This window comes from Poecile atricapillus, chromosome Z, assembly GCF_030490865.1.
Source record: "Poecile atricapillus isolate bPoeAtr1 chromosome Z, bPoeAtr1.hap1, whole genome shotgun sequence".
Taxonomy (NCBI): Eukaryota; Metazoa; Chordata; class Aves; order Passeriformes; family Paridae; genus Poecile; species Poecile atricapillus.
The window spans coordinates 6,793,436-6,817,632 of NC_081289.1; the positions used below are offsets into that span (position 1 = coordinate 6,793,436).

General features: G+C 46.2%; 1 protein-coding gene across 2 annotated transcripts in view; it reads right to left on the reverse strand.

Annotated features, from left to right (window-relative positions):
* The window catches only part of LOC131573015 (FERM domain-containing protein 4A-like), a 176,617-nt gene that overhangs the window by 113,005 nt on the left and 39,415 nt on the right, over nt 1-24,197 (reverse strand). For both annotated transcript variants that reach the window (XM_058826575.1, XM_058826576.1), the window contains exon 2: nt 13,946-14,011. In XM_058826575.1, coding sequence (XP_058682558.1) covers nt 13,946-14,011 — 66 coding nt within the window. The remainder of the gene's footprint in view (nt 1-13,945; nt 14,012-24,197) is intronic.

The following is a 24,197-nucleotide window of genomic DNA, read 5'->3' on the forward strand; positions in this document are numbered from 1 at the left end:
GGCAGAAGGAAAAAAAAATTTAAAAGCTGAGCCAGCTAGTTGGTTAAAAAAATATTATAGCTTGGATTCTGTGCTAAACAGAGACATACAATAATGTGCACTGCACATAAATCCCTTCTCTGCTGACAGGGGACTCACACATTTCCATGTCTGAAGCTGAACTTGAAATCTAGAAGATAATAAAAAAATAAAATAAAATAAAATAAAATAAAATAAAATAAAATAAAATAAAATAAAATAAAATAAAATAAAATAAAATAAAATAAAATAAAATAAATTAAAATAAAATAAAATAAAATAAAATAAAATAAAATGCTGTGAGAGAGAATCCCAAAAGGAAAACCTCCAGTGGTTTGAACCACAGTTCATTTCCTCTTGGCATGGATAGGGAGATAACTGTCAGAAATGTGTCATCTGGAGGCAGCAGATGCTGCTGCTCCCTGCGTGCCGAGGCCATGCTCATCCCCCCGCCCTGCTCCAGCCTGAGCACCCACCTCTGCTCGGCCTCGCCTGGCTCTCCCTCAGCTCCGTGCAACGCACAGCACGGGGATTAGCAGCCTGGAATTCCTGCCAAACCCAGCAGAGCGTGGTGTCCAAAGGGGGATGCAGCTTGTCTTCCATCAGTGCAACTTCATTCAATTTGTCAGATGGATGCAGACGGTTTGGGTGAGCCTGATCTGATCACCACCATCCTGGCACTGACCAAATAGTTGCAATGTGAGATGGGGTTCTGGCAGCCTCTGGTTTTCATTTGCCTTTCAATATGACTGTAATGGGGAGCTGGAGATGTTTGCTGATGAACAATTTCATCGTTCCATATCTTTTAAGGAGCACATAAAGTGCACATATTAAGTCATCCCCTTGAGTCAAATATTTTTAAGTACAGTAACACAGCTCATTTTTAAGTAATCAAATAATAATTAAAAATAATTGTCTCCCATTTCTGCTGAAGAACGAATGCATCTACATTGAATTTGCTTCTTTAATAGCAAATTGTAACTCAATCTAAATGTAAATTCCTGGAGAATCTGCTATCTAATTCTCATTATTTCCACTTGCTTAATGCAATTAGAAACATCTGTCACTGATCAACTGTCCACACAGTGAAAACAAATAATAATTCATGCTCTCTGCCTCCATAGCGTTTTTCAGGGAATGGACTGCTTTAGAACCAGTTGCTAGAGCCCAAGAGCTAGAGCTGTGCAAAATGCTTGTGACAAGCTCTGAATCACAGCAAATGTGCCTGACCATCAGTGTCTCTGTCATCTGTGACATTTGCTGAATAATTTGACAAATTCCCAGATACATATAAAAGTCACCATCCTGCTTTCTAGAAATATTTGGCTCTGGGGTTCCCATTCTCAGAAATGTACTGCCAGGGACAGATCTCACCCCCTTATCCCAAAGCCTGGACCCAAAGTCATGGTGCAGCATACAGATGCAGCTTTAGTTGCTGAAGGAGCATCAAAAGGCCTGTGAAAGGGACACAAGTGCAGGGAGGAAGGACGATGGAGTTACTGGGGCTCATCCCAGTTCTGTCTGTGCTCACAGTTTATCTGCCTGAGACAGTGGAGGGAAACAGCAGAGTGAGAAGCTGTCAGAAATGGGCATCCAGTCCCCATGAGATGAGCCAGGTCAGGGGCATGGATGGTGCTTCCTTCTCTTTAAAGCACATTAGCACATATAAACTCTCTGGTTGCTCAAAAGACAGTAAAAATGACAAGAGAAGATGAAGTTTAGAACAACTGAACATCATGAAATAGGCTTCTTCATCCCCTGCCCACTAGAGATAGGGATGAAGAAGGAGTAAAGCAGAGTCCAAGTGGAAAGGTATCCTAACCAGGTGTCTACTGCTTAAATGTTTTCAAAAGACAGAACAAAATTAATCCAAAAATAGTCTTTCTGGTAATCAAGAAATTCCACAAGTCAATGCCACAGCCAAACAGCCTTTCTGTCTTTGAGCTGCTGAGCAGCTGGAGGCTTGTCCCATGCAATGGTCTGGCTGCTATGTGGGGCTGATGCATGGATGCTGGGATAAAAACAACAAACAATAACCAATAAAACAACAAACCAATAAACATCAGAGGGACTGGGGAAATATAAGCAGTGGCCTTGCCCACATCACCATGTGGGTCAGCACAACTCTACGCATTGAGTGGTCATCTGGCTTCAAAGTGAGGAGGGGAAATGAAGTGAAAATTACTTGGCTGGTTTGGTTATTTTATTCTTAAAAAGGGCAGATGCAAATCTCTTTAGTTTATTCCTTTTCTAGGAGACTAGTGTAATGTAGAGATATTACAAGATCCACTCTGACAAGCTGAAGTCTAACACTGTCTGGGCTGCCAAACCAGGAGGGCTGGGATGAGCTGGAAGTTGGCCTGTTCACGATCTAGTCAGGTCGCATTTAGTCACCACTGCACCTCCTGCTCCAACCCCCATGATTCCTCCATCCTGCACTGTAACCACAGGGTTACACACCCAGCAATGAGCCAGTGGTACCTCTGCAGCTTGGCAGTTTGATCGCAGTGGCCCAAAATGTACCTGTGACTGTGTGAGGGGATGCCTGTACTACTCAGTCTGTGTTATCCCAGGAAATGAAGAGAATGGTGACTCCTGAAGGCAGATGTGACTGGGACCAGGCTGCAGTGTGAGTCTGCTGCCTGCCTGCACAGGAGGCACTTGTTCTGCTAATGGGGACGCTAGAGACTGGCAGCACAGAAGAGGGGAGACTCCTCACCAAGACAGAGAGAAGTCACTATACCAAATCCGTGCTATTAATCAATTTTCCCAAAGATAAAAACCTTCCAGAGCTGGCATGTTTTGCTGGCTTTACCTCCAAGCATCTGTTTGACCTCCTACCAAGATAGCTTCAAAGTCAGAACAGAGACTGAAGGTTCCTCCCAAGGCAATTTCGAATTGTGCTTCTTCCTCTCCAAATATGGGCAGTTTCCCAGCAAAGGTAATAACAGGAGAGTTTTCATTCAAACATAATTGTAATGAGCCATGTCTGAGTGCAGAGAGATGGGAAAGTAAAAGATATCCTATCTGTATTAACAACCTCTCATCCAAAAGGATTGCCTCTTTGGGAGAGGTCAGGGCAGGAATGTAAGGGGAGAATGGGTACATCTCATTGCTTATGATGAGCTAATGCAGGTTTTTTTAAAGCATGACCCAATTATAAGCCAAGAGCCATCTTCTCTGTCCTGAAAATTAGAAAAGCTGATGGTTTTTCTGATGATATCCAGTATTATGGCCGACACAAGTGCCACAGGCAGCCTTTCTATGCTTGCAATGACTGCCTCACTCCTCCTCCAGGCACCCAACTCATGGCTGTGCTGCTGTCAGCAAGCTACTGCAGCCCTGGGGGAGGGGGGGAACTCGGGGGAATAATCCACCAAAGAGAGAGAGAGAGACAAATCCATTTCGACTTCACAGAGCCCAAAGCTTCCCCATAAGTAGGCACTTCTCCAAAATAAAGACGGAAAGGACCAACGAGCCACACACTGGGAATACGGCAGGTGTTGGGGGTTGATTTGCTCTATCCCTTGAGGACAGCATTTTGCATCATTTCCAGAGAGAATGGTCCTAAAAAACACACTCCTGGACAAAAGCAGAGGGAATGGATTAGGACTGTAGAGGGAGAGGTGGGGTAAGCAGGGCTGGGGAACACTCAGGTCTCCCTCAGGAAGGGCAGCACAGTCTTCTTGCATGCCTGTCCTGCCCATTCCAAGCCTCCTGCCTCCTCTGTGTGGTTGCAGGTATCTCCTTTCCCTCCTGTGCTACAGGCAGTGGGCTGAACTAGCCCCAGCAGCCTTTACTGGTGGCACCATGGTGCCAGACCCACCTCCTCTTTGCTTTGCTCGGTGTCATTGCCAGGTGTGATGCTCAAACCTGCCTCAGTGCAAGCACACATAAATTGCTCTAAAGCACCTGGCCTGAATCCATTGCTGCAGGCAAACTGTTCCCACCTGACACCAAGCAGCCATGGCCAGCTGCTGCTTTGGGTTACCTGCAGCAAGGAAAAGGAAATAATTTCCCAGTGAGACAGTTAAGACCCTTTTTGCTCATTATGTGCAATGCCCCTGAGCCCAGGAGCCTCACTCGTGGCCCAAGCTCTCTGTGCCGTGCTGAAGGAATTGCCTTTTGGTTGAAAGTTGAGATCTTTTGTCTAAGTTGCATCCACTGAGGCTGAAAAGGAAAAGGAATAGAAAACAATTTTCTATAAGCTGAGTAATGCACCTTAGACAATCAAGTTGCTCGCCCATTCACTATCAACCTAGTATTTGATAGGCAGCCTGCAGCCTGATGGCAGCAGTAAGGGGAAATGTTCCATCCTGAAACGCTAGCTCCAATTGGAAATGCACTTTTTACCTTTGCACGAAAGCAAATCTGCTATGCTGCCTCCTTCATCATTTCTCCTGAGCTACACTCCTCTAGATTGTTCAATATCTCCTGGAATCATCTCTGGTATATCTGTTATTAGTTTTCAAAATTGCTTGCTCAGACCATGCTATAAAAAAATAATTTTCTATTTTCACTATCTTCCAGGAGGCAGCTTCTATCCTGTGTCACATTCAGCATATTCTCACCTGAATTTACTTCTAGGGTTTCTTGTCCAGCCATAAGGACATGAAAGGAGGAGCTGGAGCCAGAACAGGACTGATACAACCACCCACAGTGTGAACACCCATGAGAGCTGATTGCAGAGTCTTTTGTGCAGTTGAGGAGAGGAAGGGGCACAACTCATTTCAGATTATCCCTTTTAGGATGAGCTCAGCTGTGCCCTGCAAGTGCCCTCCTCCTTCTACCACCTCTAAAAGCGTAGCTCAGGCAGACACCCACACTGTTTATGCCTTAAGTTAAAAGAGGTGAATCTCACCACTGCTTGCTGTGGAACACATCAGACAAGCCAGGGCTGGAGGTGAGGGATGGAATGTAGCACCAACACAAGGGCTACCATGAAGGAGCAGCAGCAGGGAGCAGGAGGAGCTCTGTGAATTTCAGCCTCATTGTCCTGCTACTAAACCTAATTTACTTCCACTGTTGAGCTTGTTGGTGCCTCACAGCTGAGTAGATCCTGCAGTTGCTCCTGGGTGGGGGAAGCAAGGCTGGGGGACACTGGCTTGTCCATGGCTGGAGCAGCATCTCATGGGATACAATGACTTAGTTCACAGCCACTGCTGGACACTGGCAGGTTGGTCCAGGCTGAACAAAAGCTCCACTGAAGCTAGAGAGCAGCTGAGCCTGGCAGAAACAATAGTGAATTTTTGAATTTCTCCCAAGTAACTGTGAGTGAGATGTTTTCTCTGTAATGGACCCATTAGATGCTGGATGTGCCATTCCTGTATTGGTGTATGTGGTGGGAGGTCAGCAGGACAATTTAAATTGCTGATGCTCTGCAAAACTTCAAGAATTACCTCACAGGAAAGGAAATAGCTTTCTTCCTTCACCAGATGTTTTAGTGGGATTTTCATCAGGCCCCCCCGCCCCGTAATTTTGAAAAGTTCCAGGTGTGCTCAAAATTAAGGCTTTTTGACAAAATTCAGCAGAAGAACTGGAAAAAAACCCTGAATATTTTCACCCCTATTTAGCCAGCTGTAAAGAACATCCAGCTCTCAGCATATGCAGTATGAATAAACATGTGTCTTCAGCTTATCTCTCTCCTGACAGCTCACAGATAGCTCCCCAGCCTGTATTAGTTTAAATGCAATTTATTCTGGAAGACTGATAATAGGAGTATTGATTACGCAGGCCTTTGGAAATCACACCCTCATTTCACTCTGTGGAGGGCAATGATTGCCATTCCCAGTTCATTTTCTCATGAGGCTGTAAGTACTTTGCTGTACTTTGTCCTGAGGCTCCTCAGGTGGCACCTGGCAGATGTGCAGGGTTCAGTTACAGGCTCCAGGGGGACATGGGGGACACCAGCTCTCAGCGTTATTCAGAAGCTGTTAGGCAGCTTAGAATGGGGGAATTTGCAGCACTGCTGTACCAGGGAAGCATCCCCCTCTCCAATGAACTTCCTCAAGACACAGAAGTACCTCTGCTCTCGGCAAGGTCAGTCCTGACCCAGCGCATTCTCAGGGACACTTTGCTCCCAGCGGCTGCTGCGCCCTGCCTCCACCTGTCCCAGCTTCTACTGCTGCTCCTCCCCACGCCTGTGCTGAGGATCAAATCTGGACAGGCTGAACTATCCCTGCTGGGTTTCATTAATTTCCAGTCTTGCCTTCCCCAGACACAGCTTTGCTTTCTCTAGAGCTGCTTGACCAGACTGACCTTCGGTGCACGGCAGATCCCCTTGGAGGCTCTCCATGTTCCCTGCCTGTTTGGGCTCACTGTTGATCTCTGCCTGCAGCTGTGCACCCTACTTGACCTCTTCAAATCCTCCTCCCTGTGGCCCTCACTGATGTGCACAACCTGCCAGCTTGCCCTGCACAGCCTGCCTTGCTGGAATGTTCTCCTCTGTCAGCTCCATCCCATGAGTGCTGTCTGTAGCACAGGGACCGTGGCCGTTCTCACCCATGGTGAGCTCCAGGGAGCCTGGAGCACCCAGCACACCTGGGAGCTGCTGTGCCTGGACCAGCACCACTCTGTTGTTCCTAATGGAGCCAAGCAAGGGTGCACAGCAGAGGCTCTTCACCCCTAGTTTCAGAGCCCAGCTCAGGATTTCCCTCTGAGATGCTAATTCTGCCTCCTGTCCTAAATCTTTTCAATTTTGCCCTCATAATCAAGGGCAACCTTGAGATTATCTGCTTTGCCACCTTCAACCTGCACGAGATCTCTCTGGCTCTTAAGCTGAACTCTCCAGCTCTGCACATCAAATTTCTTTATTTCTGTTCTTTTTCTCATTCCATCCAGCAAACACTCTCCCCTCCAGGCTTGACTTCTGTGGTTCACTGGAGCCTAAGCTGAGAACTGAACCCCTGAGATACAGCCCTCCAGTCTGACATCAGAAGTTCTGTAAACCATGGATGGCAATGGTGGATGCTTTTTGAGAGCATTAGAGAGGCTCTGCATAGCAGCTCAATAGAGGCACAACTTGGAGGACGGAAGGATGGATTTGGGAGCACAAATGGTTCTCCTGGTCCATTTTTCATTTATCCATTTACCTGATCTAAGACAACTCCTAGGCAGGAGGTGTGCTGACTATGAATGCTCCCAGCACCACATTCACCTTGGAGCAATGCTAAATGTATGTCTTTTTGGTAAACAGACAACTTTTCAGCAGAAGAGCTCTTAGCTCACAGTTCACTGGTTGCTCAGTGAGAGCACAGACGTGAATTGCCAGTCTGGGGTCCCACCTCCCTTTTGGTACAGCCCAGCCATATATTTGCAGTTTGCAGCTGTGCTCAAAATGATCAGAAGTTTCAGACAGGAACCTGAGAGGCACACAAAGGCCAGGGTAAGTTTTTTCTGTCAAGAGAGTGGCTCCACACTCATCTGCCCTGAGCCACAGGCTGTGAAGGGGAAATTGTGTACTTTGTCCCAGTGATAAAAATCCCACTTCAGACACTGCTTGGCAAGATCCTTCTGAGTTGATCCAAACCTTTGGACTTCCATAATTTTTAATGCCAAAGATGTTAAAATATCCCCTTTGCAATTTTGCAAATACTTGCTGAGCTGGACTACAGTCTCACTCTTGCTGTAGTAAATTGGGATTTGTTTCTGAAAGAAACCAGTCCTAACACTGCAATTTGGGAAAATAAAGCCTCCTTTCTAGAAGGCATATTTGAGCCTCCTTCAGCTCAAACTCATTTTAAATTATGATCCAAATTCAATATTTTCACATTTTCTTACTGTGAAGGACTGGATCCTGCCACAGTCCTAGTAGGAAACTCCACTCAAGTTCAGCCTGGTCTCTGTTTATTTGTCTGCTGTTACAGAAAAGATGTTTTTTTATTTTGGAGAGGAGCAACACACTACCCCACAGTCTTCAGAGACACTCAGAGGACAGTTATCTAGTCACTTCTGAGCCCTTGTATGAAGTCAAAGGAACATTCTTCAGCTGCTTCACTGGAGGCATGGAGAGGCTGGGTGGAAAGAGGGGATGCAGGGATCCCACCTCAGGCACTCACCATGGGCATCATCGAGCCCATTCCAGCTCTCTATGTCCAGTAGGATATGTAGACAACTCCAAGAATATATTCACTGGGCAGCTCCTGCAAGGGTGTAGGGAGGGCAGCAGGGTGGGCAGGGCACTACTCACCCCCGAGCCCGCTCCCAGCTCAGTGCTGGCTGCCACTGCCTTCCACAGGAATGGTTAAAAACGCCTTTGGAGCAGAGCCTGGTGCTCTGCAGGGACTGGAGCTGCCTCTCCTGCATGGAAAGGACGGCTACTGGCACCCAAACATCTCCATTTACGGTCAGAGCCACACAGCTGCATTTCTGAATCAGCCCTGGAGCTGATGTTTCCAACAGGATCCCCAGTGCTGGCAGTGGAGCAGGGCTGGACCCCATTCTTCTGCAATTATTATGGCTTCCCTGGGGAGACTGAGGCTGTCCTGGGGCTTGTTTATCCCACATTCAGAATGGGATATATTGCTGGTCCTCATCCAAAACCCATATCCCAAGTTAGTCAGCTTCTCCTGAGGTAGGCAGGTGCCAGCCTCAGTGTGATAAACTCCCTAAAGGGGAGCCTTGTCAGTTTTTCCCCCATGCCAGCACAGGTAACCACCCTGCTCATAGGCATACAGAAGTGAGGAAGTAAGAAAACATGCGTAAAACCCCATGGATTGCAATTACTTGATCACAAGTAGTACTGAAAATACTACAGAAACAGTAAGAGATTCCTGGGAGGAGAGCCTACTGTTTTATTTCTCCCTCCAGCCATAACTGGTGGAGCTTTTGCTCTCAAAAGGTGCCATTGCTTCCCCAGGACAGTGAGCCTCAGGCTGCTGCCAGTGAGGCTGATCCCAGAGGAGTGAGGGACAGTGGTGTGCTCCAAACTGAGCATCTCCACTGGGATAGCCACACTGGTGACAGCCATCCACGTGGCAGTGAGTCAGCAGCCCACAGGGCACTTTGCCAGCCCGGCGCTGGCTCACAGCTCCAGTGGCTCCCAGTCTGGCTTGGAGGCGGTTCCTGGGGATGGGACGCTGCACCACGGCAGGCACACTCAAACAAATCCTGGGCTCCTGAAACACTCCTCACTCACTCAAAGCAGAGATGGTTTTGAGCAAGGTAAAAAGGGATGTTCAGTGCATCCAGTTAATTTTGGTTGTGCATGTACATGTGTCACTGCTAATGTGTTTCTGGAGGCAGTTGCATGGCAGCTGGGAGATAGAAACGCTGCAAGAAGAGTTACTCAAGAAGTGCCAACGTGGACATATAGGTGGGTTAATCACCAAAATGCCTATGGATTGTGCTGACCTCCCCATCTCTCCCTGGCTCTTCCAAATCAGGCTCAGTGCTTCCTGGGAAGAAGGTTAGAAACAAATTGCCCGGTTATTTCCTACAATGAAATTGCAGAGCTTTCAGACCCCACAGGCGGCTCTGCTACGAGCCTCGGATGAGCTCCGTTTCTGCAATAGCTCCTCCAGAGAGAAAGAATTAGGAGGCTTAACACTTCTGGATGACAGTTGCCTGAGCTGCTGTCAGATAACAGGCACCGCCAGCCAGTGCAGGAGCCGGGATCAAGCCAGGCTGCCTGATTCAGCCATCCCAGAAAAAAAGCCATGTTTATAAAACCCACATGAAAAGGAATGAATTGCCAATTACGCAAAAGTCTTTAAATAAAGCAACGCAAACCTTTCATGTGCAGCAGACAAATGATACACGGTCACTGGGAAATAATATAACAGATAGGGAGGCTGCGAGTGGGGAATGGAGGAAATCCATTTTCCAGAAGTAAGAAAATGGACTCGCTCACTGAAAAAGATTAGATGGATAAAGCCAAACACTGTAAAAAAAAAGGCTGTGCTAGAAACTAAACATGCATCAAACAGAAACAGGAAAAAACCCTCAGACTATAAGATCCAAGGAACCACACTCAGCTCCTGCTCAGAAAGAAAAAACTGTCAAAAAAACACGCTGTGTAAACTTGCCACACACCCCAGATCTTCAACAGGCATTTATCAAATGGAACACACACCAAATGCAACTCTTCTGCCTAATCCCAAGTCAAACAGCCTTTGAGTTTCAGACCCTCAGGAAGAGATTTCCATATGATCCTCCTCTGTCTCTGTTTATGATTAGCCCTTCTAAATTTCAGCATTTATCTGACAAAACACATTGGGGAGGTTTTTCTTTTATCCACAAAGCCTGTGTTCCTGCTTTTTCTTAGCTGCTGCTGCTGCACCACTCTGCAGCTGCTTGACTTGGGAGGACAAAACTTCAGTCAAGACCCTTTATTTGAGTAAAGCCAGGATCTCTTTCCTGACGACCCCAAGCCGTTGCATTGTGTGCCAACACTGAAGCAAGCCAATATTCACAGAAGGGGTTATAAGTGCTGCCTCTGAGCCAAAATCTCACTTGTGGGGTACGGTTATGCAAATAAAACCTATGTGCACTAGCAGTAGCTGTGTGGCCTGTCAGAGGGGTTTATGCAGTTTTGGGAGGGAATTTGTGGCATTGAAACATTTCAATCTGGCCTGGCAGAGCTGCCACACTGAGCCACTGCTGACTCCTGTGAGTAGAAGCACCAATTCCACTCCCTGTCTTCCTGCAGCCCAGGGTATGGTCCTCATTACCCACCAAGGTTTCAAATGACGTATTCATAAACCCCCAAGTCTGATCACAGCTAATTCACAGACAAAAAGGGAGTACATTTGCTTAATACACTGTTTTTTGCAAACACCCTGATTGTTCCCAGATGTATCTGGTTTTGCCCAGCAGCACTTCAGGCAGGATAGGAAATAATTTCAGCTCCCCAGAGTCACTGGCCTAAGCTGTTTCAAGATGCTCCAGGAGCCCTCCTGCATCCCTTTGAGGGAACCATACCCAGCTCTCTCCTTCAATCAGACCCATCTTCTTCTGCTGGTCTTTTTCTACACCAAAAAGGAATATCCCAAAGACGATCAGACGGCTGGAGCACCTCTCCCATGAAGAAAAGAGGATAGAGCTGGGGTTGTTCAGCCTGGAAAGGAGAAGGCTCCAGAGAGACCCCACTGCAGCCTTCCAGTACTTAAAGGAGTCTTATTAAAAAGGGGGACAGTTACTTTTTCATGGGCAGATAGAGGTGGAAAAAGGGGGCACTGTTTTAAACTAAAAAAAAGGAAGGATTTAGATTAGGTATTAGTAAGAAATTCTTTACCCAGTTCCAGTGAAAGGTGGCCCTGCCCATGACAGGGAGAGTGAAACTAGACCATCTTTAAGATCCCTTCCAACCCAAACCTTTCTGTGATTCTATGAAAACACAGCAGCAGGATCCCTGAGCCCTTCTCCAGGCAGAGCACCTGATATCACACACAGGCACTGAAAGGCAATGTAAAGGCAGATCCAGATTAGGCTGTTATTTTGATTTCATCTGTGGAGAGAAATCAAGTTTACTGATTGCCAGTGTTCTTTCCTAAACTCTCACAGAAGTGGAAAAGCTTCCAAGAAAGGTTGAGGTTGGTGAAAATGAGGAAATTTCTCATGAGAATTTAAGAGACTGACTCCTGAGAAATTCAAGCCAATGCAGGTCTAGATCCTGAGGCCCAACAAAGATACAGAGGAACCTCTTTCATGCTAAAACCCAGCAAACCAGCCCTCTGTTCCAGCCCATGGCAAGACACCCAAAGAGAAATGCAGCTTTGAAGTGACAGCCAGAAGCTTGGGCTTGGATGAACATTTTATTTACAGCTTCTAGTTCAATTCAGCTACAAGATAAGGTAACACTAACAAAAACAACGGTGCTCAGGACTTACAAAACAACTTTTATCTGAAATCTCATGATAAGATAGAAACAATATGGGTCAGCTGGTGAGATTTCCCCTAGCAAAGTGCATGTTGCTCCCAGAGGGAGCCCAGTCCACTGGGACAAAGAGCTGCTCATCTTGGTAACCTCAGCCCAGTCCTGCTGAGTGGAGCAGCTCCAGGACCACTCCAATGCTGGTGCCTTTGCCTGTGCTTTACAGGCAGGCAAACCAAAGTGCTGTGCCCACATCTAAAAGTGATTTCATTCTGACTAGAAGCTACCTAACAGCACTGTCATTAAAAAAAACAAAGCATCTCAGATGCCTCAGTGGACATTCCTGTACATATGGGGGTACTCAGAGATCTGAGTACTGCATGCAACAGAGGTTACTGCTTTTTCTGGGCATGAATTTTTCATCATCACCCTCCCGAATTCCCCTATTCACACATTACTTGAAAACAGCAAAACGATTTGTTGTACTAATAAAATTCAACCATGGGTCACTTGCAAACTAGTTAGTGTGATTTACAGAGCAATTTGCTTCCTGTATTGATTACAAGGAATTCCATTGAAGGTGTGATCAAACACTTAAAAAACCATAGTATCACATGACACCATTTCTGCTCCCTTGTAAGTGGACACATCTTCCCACACCAGCCTCCTTGGCTGTCATCTTCCTGTGGTTTTTTAGTGTCATTGATCAAACCCCAAATAAGTAGGTTGGCCAGGGCAGCTCACATAGATTTCCTGCAGTATATTTTAAGCTGTGATTATTAATATACTGAGCAGTGCTTTAGCAGAGCTATTCTCCAATAGTCCATTTTAATTTTTAATTGAACCAAGAAAAATTAGGAAAGGCATTTAGATGAAATAGGAAGCCAAGTGTTGTGTCCTTGTGATGAAGGTGACTAAAATTCCCCCCAGCCAGCTGCAAAGCATCAGAGAACCTGATGCATCCTATGCAGAGACCATTGGTACAGTGTTGTGTTTTAATTAGTCATCCTGATTTGGCTGTTCTCGTTCCGCCACTGGCCTGACTCATGGTTATCCAGGCACTCTCTGAACACACTGCGTGTTGGGGTAGCTGAGGGATTTCACCTCCTAGATGACTATGTGCTTAAAAAACATCACCCATTAACAGTTTTGTAATGGTATTTTTAAGCAAGTTTCCAGAAAGCGAGGCTGAATGTGCTTCTGGCGATTCAAGTCTCCTTCAGCCATCATTCAGGTTTGCCGGTGCTGGGTAGGATCCTGCCCCCCCCTCCCATCTTATCAGCTGTAGCCAGGGCATTTGGGTGCTATGGGAAGTTTCATTTCCTGCTGCTTTGGCTGCCTGTGGCTGCCTGTGGAAGCCTTTGTAAAAGGAAAGACATTCTTTTAATTCTTGTTATTAACCCATTGGGGATCTCTGAGACAGGAGCCAAAATTGTCAGGAAAGTCTAGGATGCTACAGCTTTCACCAGCCCATCCTTACAAAGCTACCACCAGACTCCCATTGTTCCCAGTCTTCCTTCTTTTTTTCAAAAGTGAAATATAAAGCAAAATATAAAGCAGATGGAACATAGGCTAATTTTAATACATATTTGTGTTTGACACATGAACCTCCAAGAAATGCCTGCCTGTGGCATGACCACCACAGCATCTTCTGCTGCCAGCCACATTCCCAGTGCAGGTGGGAGCATGGGTACAATCTCCTCTGCTGTGGTGCCCAGCACTGAAGCCCAGTGATTCAGGATGGCAAGCAGGGAAGCTGGAGGTATTTTAAGCAAATGCATTGCATTTCTCATAGCTGAGCAGTGACTCAAAAACATAGTTAAGAGATATAATAATAGTGTCAAAAATGACCAGAGGTCCTTTTCTATCTCAATGGCAGGGACTGGGACAGTTTTGGCACAGAATAAAGTAAAAATATGTCTTGAATTAGTCCTTCCCTCAGATATGCCTTTACAGATCCTTCCCAGGCAGCACTACTGTAGCATCCCTGAGTTCTGCAGGCAATCACAGCGTGAAGCTGCTAAGAAAACCATCTGAAAATCCTTTTCTCTCCCCACCCTGGTGAAAACCCACGGCTGTAGCAAACTATCAAATGATGAAACGTGCAGTTCCTACCTGAACAAGGAGCTCCAGCTTCCTGTCATCAAGGAGGTGCACTTGGCATCTGCGACCCTCTGTCATCTGCAAGAGAGAAGAGGAACGTGTGTCAGGGTGCTCAGTGTTACAGCTCAGCACGTGGCTGCTCACCTCCCCCAGCACAAGTTGGAGGCTTTCATTTGATGCAGTCCTTTTGGTTTGTGTTTACTTATTTCTTTCTAAATTAATCCTCCTTCTTTTGGCATCACAGTAAAGAAAGGGCTGGAAGGAGACAAAGAAAAGCCACCCTGGTGGCTGTCATGGAGTGGTGTCTGGTGCCTGCTCGGATGCAGCTGCCAGAAGAAGGGTGTTCCAGTGTGTACAATGGGGGTGGGGGTAGTTGGCAGCACGGGGGCCCTGACATTCCATACTGAAGCCTCCAGCTCTGCAGCTGGCTTGGACAGCAGAGGAGACACCCAGGCAAGTTTCCCCAAGCCCATCAACAGCAGTGCTCCAGCCATGCCACAGGTACTGTGGAGCCAGGCTCCTTCCTGGGCTGTGCTGATGCAGCTCCCTGCAGTGGCACCAGGTGCTTGTTCAGCCCTGAATCCTGAAATGGCCTTGTCCTACTTGGAGTATTCTATTTAAGATGTACCATGGGAGCCACTTGTGACATCATTGTACTGGTCTAAAGGTGCTTCCACACCAACAGTTTATTACAGCAGTTAACAAATAATATCAATAAAACTATTATGTGTACCAGACTTATATGAGATTTCCAAGGTCCATAGATTGGGATCCTAAAAAATAAATGAGCTGTGGTCTGAGGGAACTCCTCTACAGTGCATCATGCCGTCTCTTGCACAGAGCACTGTGAGTGAGGAACAACTTCGCTTTGCAGATTTACAGATCCCAGCTCAGTCCCACAAAGCCCTTCAGAGACAGGCACAATCCCACTATCTGTTAATGGGATATGGGCAGCCTTAAGCCTCTTTGGCTCTTGGAAATCCCTTTCTCAGCACGACTTAGGCAGCACACAGGCAGCTCCCCCAGTGTGGACTCGCCCTACAACACTCACGCACACCTGGACCCAGCTGGCACAGACCCAGCACACCCCCAGAGGTCAGTTTAGCCCCCCAAGGACCCACCACCCCCAGCCAAGGCACCTTCCTGTGCTTTCATGGATCCCCAGCTCAATTTAATAACATTGCTTGCCATGGTGAGTCCTAAAGTATCACCAGAAGGAAGCAGAGAGTCCACAGGATCCTGGCAGGGGGGGTCACAGACCACTGGACTCATGAGTGTTGCAACATTCTGGGCATTCCTGCCCTCATCCATCACCTCTCCCCACCAGTGCCAGCTGAGCTGACACAAAGCCGCCTTGCAGAGTGGGAAGTGTGCTGGGGGGTTAACTGAGGACAGCTCAGCTTTCTGCTTCAGCTCTGCGGGTTAAAAATCAGCTGCTCCTGTGGCTGATGGGGCTGGAGGTGCTGGCATCCGGCCAGCAGTGGTGGATGCTCCACCATCAACTTTGTCCATTCAAGAATCCAGGCATTGTGTAGCCATTTCCACAGGATCTGCAACCTCAGCCACCTCCAGCAGCATCACCCTCATCCTGCTGTCTCTCAGCACAGGATCCCATCAGCCTCTTCTGGGCGCTTCTGTCCTCCTTCTTGACAGCTCTGTCCTACATCCATCTGTCCCTTTCCTGGTACCAGACTGAAGTCAGTCTTACCCAGCCCCTTCCACAAAACAAAGATTCAAGTATTCCAACAACTCCATTGAACCTCAAGCTGGCCATTGAATATGCACAGTTTATTACGAGAAAACTTCAGACAAAATGAGCCTTTCCCTTCACCTCACCACAGTTTACAGTTCTGGAAGGCATAATCCCATGCAATTCATGCAAAATTTACCCCTTTTTGTTATTCACATCAACACGTTTCTGAGTATCCTGCATGCCAAATAACATCACTTTCCTTCTCTTCTTCCATCAGCACAACTGGAGCCCTGGCATTGCAGCCAAAGGAAAGCCTTGTAAAACAAGGCTTCTCATAAATGTCAGCCAGTTACTGCCATGGCAATAAATTGTCTTATGAGAATTTCCTCCAGTAAGAAATATTATGCAAAATATGGCTTCTCCTAAGGTGTATTTCTCGGTGAGCGAGATTTTTCACTATTAAACAGATTTCAGCTTAGTTGTAAAGCTGTACCAGAGGCTCACAGAAGGGCTTTGCAATGGTTTCTCCTGCTTAGAAGAGTTGTGTGGGTCATGTTCACACAGACACAGAGAACCCCAAGCTTCCTTCACTGGGCTTCCCCAGAAGATAAGATTCTGAGTGCCTGAGCTGTGCTTTGACATCTCCCTCATCCTCTTACTGTCACGTATCCACTGCATCTCCAAGATGGGGAATATGCACTGATATTCCAGTTTAATATGAATTTACCCAAGGCAAGAGATAAAGCAGTGAGTTCATTGTGGTGATGGCGGGGATGGGAACACAGTCCTGCTTTCGTGTCTTATGCTCCATTGGCTATAATGAAGTTGAAATATGAATAAAAGAAGGTGAAAGGGGGAAGAGGGAACATTTTCTGAGATGTCAGACTTTGTGCTATAGTGTTTCAGCAAAGCACTTGCTTCCCATGTGGTGCTTCTTTAGCTCTCCATTCTTTTCCAGCCTGGAGTTTCATAACCCCTTGGTGCTTTCACTGCTAAAAGAAATCCCAAATGCAAACAGCTGGGAACAAGAATAAATATCTGAATAAAGCAAAGCTCTGAAATGCAGCACATGATGGTTGACTAATTGAAAGGCCTATCATGGGCATCCCTTGAAGCTCAGCAGGTCCGCAGGTTGGAGATCTGCTACAGCAGTTCTTTCCTCCAGCCACAGGGTTTGTCATTTGCCTTAGAAGTGAGCAGTGCTTTCCAAGGGAAAAGAAAAGAAGGTAGAGACAGTCTTCCTACTTGATATAAGCTAAAATATGATGGTCCTGCCCTCCCTCCTCTCTGCTTTATTATTCCACCAGGTGTCTGAAGCCCACATTATGTGCTTTTTTGCATTGTCGGATCAATACAAACTCTGCTAGTTTGTCAGAGCAAGAAACAGGAACATTTCAAAGCACAGCGAGAAGGCCCTGATTTAGCACAGTCTGTCTGGGTATGCTGCCTCTGACACTGTGCAAATTGGCTGCTCTGCACTATCTGCTGCACTGCCATGCATGGGGCTGTTGCTGGCTCCTGTGAAACCAGCCAGGGAATGCTTTCTGCTTCCCTGTGCAGAGAAGGGAAATCAACACCAAATCCCGATGGATAGGAGCAGGAGATCACCAAAATGAGCTGAGAGTACCAGAGTTTAGATGGAGGGAGAACACAGGACTGAACTGAGGTTCTCCTTTCCCAAGGCTCTTACCCAGAGAAGGATGGAGAGAACTAAGCTAAGAGGAACTTGAACTAAGAGACACAAAGGCATAGCTTTTCCTTCACCTTGAAAAAGCAAAATCCCAGCAAAGGGACAAGAAACAATGTCTGAGCAGACTTCCTAACAGAAGAGGAGGACGCTTGATGTGGCAGGGAAACAGAGGATCAAATCCTGGTTGTCACAGTGAGATTTCCTGTACCAACACAATTCCACACTTTCCTTCTGGAGGACAAGATCCCTCTTCCCAAACTCCACAAATTAAAGATCCAAGTTCAGCCTAACAGCTGAGATGCCCTTGATGCTCAAAGCAAAGAGGACACTCAAACATTTCAAGTGAGGTGAGACAGTTCCTAGTTTAGTTCCATGGTTGTTCCTGCTGCTCACTCAGCTGCTGCTCTGCTTGGATGCTGTATCCACACCAATCCCTCAGATTTCCAAAGCTTCTCGAGACATGTGAAGAGGTGGGATTGTGTTACACACTCCTGAGTGCTAACAGTTCACCCAGATGGCAGCGAGCTGCACGCTCCGGGTGTGAATATGAGCCACGAGCATCTCATGGGCCAGACTTAACACGAGCTCAGATGGAAATTTTGTACCAAAATGAAGAACACATTTTTTTCCCCCAAAACAGCTCAGTAAGTCACATTTTTTTTCTAAAAATCTGCCACTTCTTTTAGTGCCTGCACATGCAGCATGACCCCCCCACCAAGTGCTAGAAGAACTGAGCATGAGTGCTTTAAAAAAGCTCTGTCATTTCTACACATGAGTGTGTAAAGGGATAATATATCTTCAATACCCAAACACAGACACTGTAAGGCATGTGAAGACCTGAAGCAATGTGTTTGTGTGGCTAAGGAGCTGGAGTAGTCTGCAGGAGGGCTGATTGTACACAGGGCACACATTCTCTCTGTGCTCCTTGGCTTCTGCACCTTGAGGACAGAAAAACTGATCCTGACCTTTGCAAAATGTTTTGAGGTCCATCAGTGACAGCAAGTCCTGACATATACGTTTGTTTACTTTAATACAGAGATGCTACAGAAAGGAAATCTGTTCTGTGGTTACTCATGGGATCTTCTGAATCACAGCTGTTTTCCTCAAGGAAAGGACGTTTTAGTTACCTTTATCACAAGACTTTAAATCTCCTTTGGAGGCTTCTACCCAAATATTTACACAACGGGTTTCCTAGGGAAGGCAGGCTGGCAGTTGTTTTGCTTTGTGCCTTGAAGTGCTCTGATGACTGCGCTCCTCTCTATTCATCTTCACTGTAACTCAAACATTGTCTCAGAGAATCCTATAAACTGTCTGTGACACAGCCCCAAAACCTTCACAACACTCAGCTAATCCCTGTACACCAACACTTTGTCACTAAATTATCACAACTGCCCACAGAACTGCTCCATCCAACACAAACAGCCAAGGTGATGGGAGGAAACAGCTCCAAAGAGAACCCTTCCCTTTCAAAATGAAAAAACCCTCCTGGTGAAAGCGCCGTCAAACTAAATAACTCAAAGGCACCAAATGCAAATGCTATTTACAATGTCAGTTCTATAAATATCCGTGGCACATTTCATTAGCTGGTGACTACAGGAGTAAAGAAGAATATGGCATTTTCTTCCTTGAATCACATAAGAAATTATAATTGGAGGCAGAATCTTTCCTAAATGCTTGCTGCCTGTATGGGAGGCAATTACTGTGCTGAATCCACAAAAATCTGTGTCACTCTGTCCACTGTTTGGACGGAGTCGCTGAAAGGAGACAGGGAGAGATGACAGCCCACTGATTACAGTAAACTCTTAGATTAAACATCCTGCTCCCACTTGACCACTTTTTACCGCCTTCTCATCCTGGCAACTCTATAGCTTGTCGAGAGAGGGAGGGAGGAAAAGCAGTATGTTTTTCTTGTCTGCACAGCTTTGTGCATGTGGCAGCACTTCACTTTGCTGAACTGGGGCCAGTCTGGCAAGCAGCTGCCTGTCGCACTGACCAGCACTGCCTCTTCATGTGCCTGCATCCATCTGCCATCTCCTGTCCTACACTCACACCTCAAGCCCCTGGAGGAATGGACTATCTTTCTTTTTATGCCATGTGTTTGCAGAGCATCCTCCCCGTTGCTGGCCTGCATCTGCACCTAATAAATGTGACTGATGGTGGCTGGGATGAGGATGGCTGTGAGACAGTGTGCAAGGAGCTGAGCCACGGGGCTGGCCCTTGATGGGGACCTAGGGGAGGTCCTGAGGAGGAGCACTGGCTGGGTTCTGCCCTTGGGGCTTGCTTGTTTTTGCAGTCATAGAATCACAGAATCATTAAGGTTGGAAAGACTTCCAAGAACACCAAGCCCAGCCTTCAACCAAACACCATCATGCCCACTAAACCACATTATGAACACCTACTCATTTTTCAAACACTTCCAGGGATGGTGACTCCACTTCCCTGGAAAGCATGTTCCAATGCTTAAATCTGGTCCCTTAGGTGTGACTCAATGGGGAAAAAAAACCTAATGAAGAGGAGGAAGATAACTATTGGTACCAATCTGGTTCATCTGCCCCAGACATGGGGCCTGCCCACTGCCTTGCACTGGTGAGCACATCACCATGGTCTGAAGCACTGCTCATGCCATCCTCTGGTCCAGGCCCAAAGCCCTCACACATACTCACTTCCCTGCTCTTCCTCTTCACTAAAATGGGTAATATCTGAGGCACCTGTGCCTCGGTGGTTTGAAGCTCTGAGGATGTGAGACAGTCAGGAGAAACTCTTGTTTCTCAGTACAGTCCTCATTTCCACTATTTAGTTCCACAAGTCTTTTCTAGATAAATGGTAAATAGTTTGTGTTATTGTTTTTTTCAAGAGGCAGGAAAATGATTTTAATTTGGCCCATTACTCCTGGCTTGTGAGCAGAGGTCTATGTAGCCCATCCTGTCTGCCAAGGTCAGCAATGCAGTTCAGAACATGAGCTGAGGTTTCTGAAATAAGTGGTACAGAATCACGGAGTGGTTTGGATTGGAAGGAACCTTAAAGACCATCTAGTTCCAGCCCTTGTGCCACAGGGAGGGATGCCACACACTAGATCAGGTTGCTCAGAGCCCCATCCAACCTGGCCTTGAACACTTCCAGGAATCAGGTGTGAAGAAGTAGGAATCCATTAGACGACAATTTTTCATTCAAATTTGTTCATGCTATTATTTCTTATGGGAAAGGCTATTTGGTACTCTGGAGCAGGAGAGGTTAGCTGGAAGCCAGTTTTTTTTCCCTGGGAAGGGCATCCCAGCTGTATTCTCAGGCACTTGTCACCTTCTAGCAGTACTTTGGTAAGAAAACCAAGATGTTGCATATTCAAATAACAGGAACAACCTTTGAAGTATTCCATTTCAAGGGAACTTGGTGGCAAATGGAGCTTTGAAGCTGGGAAGAAAGGCCACAGAAATATGCTGTAGATAGGACGATGATGATATGAAGAGAAGTAGCCAATGGCTGATGCATAATGAGACTTCACCTTCTAAAGCAGTGTGGGCTCCCCTGTAATGGAAGTGCTTTGAGGCTGTGTGAAATACATGCACAGTCCATAGCTGGATTGACTGGCCAGAAAACAGAAGCTGACAATGATGCAGCACCTCCCACAGGTTTGACAGGACCAGAGGAATGTATCACGTGCGAGGCCTTTGGCTTTCTCTGCGAGCTTCTTTATCCTGCTCCTTGAAAAATTAATGTCCTTTCCAATGGATTAGTGAACAGAGGCAAAACTGTCAAAAGCATGTTTACAGATACAGCTCTTAAAATCCTCTCCTGTCCAGCGTGAAGGGAGCAGTGCTTGCTATTACACATCGCATGGGGGATCTGCACAGGGATGTGCTTAAGAGGGGTTGCATCAAGTGATACGACCATTTCTGCAAACACTCATTTATCAGGAGAGAAGAGAACAGCTTCAGTAATTAGAAAGCAAGAGTCCTCCTCGAGAAGGGAGGCAGGATGGTGTCACCACGCTGTCACCCTGTCGGAAGCACCACTCGAACGGATGGCGCGACCCAGCCATTGTGTGGATGCCGACAGGGAGCGATGGGACAAAAATTAAGGCGAGCTACAGGCTGAGTGACCTGGTGACTTCCCTGTTTTGTCTTAGGAGCTGACAAAAGAATTCCTGGCCTGCCCAGGGGCTCCTTGCTTCCTCCACACAGTGCTTTCCAGCCTTGCTTGGGCTCAGCATCACCCAGGGACATCTGCACAGGTTATTTTTCACGCTTCCCCTAAATAGCGCTCAGCAAAAATGCTCTGATTCAGCAAAGCCCATAGCTGTGTTCATAAATCCCCTTTATTTCAGTGTGACATAAGCAAGTGTTTAAGTGGCTTACTGTATCAGGGCTGAAATGAAAAACCGTCTCCTACGGTCCTTAAGTCCATTTACAACATCAAGCAATAACTCTCAGGCGAACTTTAAAGCTGGGAATGCCACGTCTTAACCTCAAAACACTTGGTACTTGAGCTGTGTAGTCAGAATGAAATCTAATTTCAACACCACGTTTTAAACCAGCAGGGCATTACCCGGCAGATGCCTAAATTACTGCTCTGAGCATGGCCAGCCTCGACGGCCTGATTTCAGTTATATCCTGAGATAAGAAAGTCCTTTCCTGGACAGATCAGCTTCCTCACTAGAATGGCGACTGTGCTGTTTTAGGTCACGTATTGTTTTCTTTCTTGAAAATAATACAGATCTCAATCTTTTCAAATACAAAGGGAAGCAGAAATTCTTGCACCCTCCCTGCCTTCTGATGTTGAGGCAGGAGGAGAGGGCATTCCCAATGCAGACTTTTTACTATGTTTGACTCCTTTGTCCCTGTAACTCTTTCCCTTCCCTTTCTTGGCAAGGAAATAAACCATTTGCCCGTTTAAAAATATAACAGCTTCCAAGAATTATCCCCCCTATTTACAAGGCAGGAGTGGAGAGTGTAGGAGTTTTGATATGGTTGGTCAGAGCATCCTATGAGCTCTGGAGCTGAGGCTGACCACAGGGAGGTTACACAGTCTTCAGTATTATTTATTATTTTTAGTCTAGAGTTTTCACTGGCCACAGATGTCTTAAACCTTACATATTTGAAACCCCTTCTGCACACAACAGAAGTGTGTTTTGATAAACCTTGACTCAGCTGTTTAGTTGTACATGTGGTTTAACATGGTCACCTGCTTCGGGCCAGCATTTTTAGGTCAAGAACGTGCCAGAGCTTTTAAAACTTTGCCTCAAATTGGGATCTTGTAGCTGCCTCCTTCACTTTTACTTAGGAAGCCCATGTTGCTCCTACAGCCTTTATGCATGTGCAGCAAGCTGGCTGCACCCAGGGCAAGGGAATAAACAATAAATAATAGTGCAAAAGAGGGAGCCCAGCTGCTCCTCCTCCCACCAGCTTGGGGCTCTTTCCTGCTGGCAGCACTGTCAGGCAGATGAGTTTTGAATGAGTCAGGGGATGGGGCTTCCATCCTCTCCCAACACACTTCCCAGCACAGCCTCATAGACCTGGTAGATAGCTCCTGCCTGGAACCAACACCAAGCCTTGGTGAGAGAAGAAGAGTTCCAGTCCTGCTCAGAATTCCATCACTTCTTACAGAGGTGTTCACATTTAGGGCATCTTTAGGTCTGGTGAAACCACTTGATCCATATGAAACCACTACAGCCAAAGGGTTGCATCCTATAGGACATGGAAAGAGAATGGCAAGGGCAGCCCACAGCCTCATCCCACCTTACAGACCTTGGGACTATTCATCCAGACTATGCTATTCCTCTGCATGCCAAAGTAATGCCCAAAGACTGAAAATCTGCCACTATCACAAGAAAAAACATTGCAGAAAACAGTCCCCCTCATACCTCTGTTAATAATACAACAGGTAGACAATCTTCCTTGCTGCCAACTTCCCAGTAAACACCCAAAATAATTTGCCCTGTACATAACCTTCTCCTGATCCAACTCAGCTCAGTTAAACTCTGTGAACATCTTTATTTGGTGAGCTTTTATTTTTTATTTTCCCCAGGGTGAACTTATTTTCTGGATAATAATCCCTCTAAGGCAAGTTCTGCAGTTTCATCCCGTGGTTGCACATTGTATATGAAAGCCATGATCCATCATTTGGGTTGCCAATCCTTAATGCAGCGCAAAAAATAAATATCAACAGCAGAGCTAAAATGGGAGGCCCAGAGGGAAAGAGGATAAAGGGTCTCTAGTGTCTTTGCACAAGGACAAGCACAGTGGTTCTGGGACAGGTTCTTCATCAACTTTGGAGCATAGCTGTGCTTCAAGAAAACCAAGATATGCCTTGGAAGGGTCTTGCTTCCCCTGGAAGAGCTCTGTGTTTACTCTGTTTGCTATGCACAGACGACACAGCACAATCTAAGGGAAAATGATCTAAATTATCTTTGAGGGAAATCCTTTACCAATGAGGGACTTTGAAGCCTTTTATAAGTCACATCAACTTCTTTGCAGGGATTCCTGGTCACCTTCTGGTTCATTCCCTTCTATATTCTGCAGCAAGCACTGTGGGTCATCACAGGATAATGACCATGTGCCAGTAAAGTACATGGCAATAGGTTATTATTATTATTACTATTATTAGTATTAGTATTATTTGTTTTTTTTTCCCAAATATGTTACCATGTCTGTTAATCTCTCCTACACCTGTCTTTTAAAATTCCTTGTAAACACACATAAAATTTTAATTTTTTGTATAGTTTCACACTTGAAACGTGGCATACTTTCAGCAAAATGTTCCAAATATCATTTTTTTGGGCATGCAGACAGGCTGTAATTACATGAGAGCATCCAAGTCTTCTGGGAACACATTCGCAGCAGGTTTCGTTTAGTTATAGAAGAAAACAGGACAATTTATTTGCTATT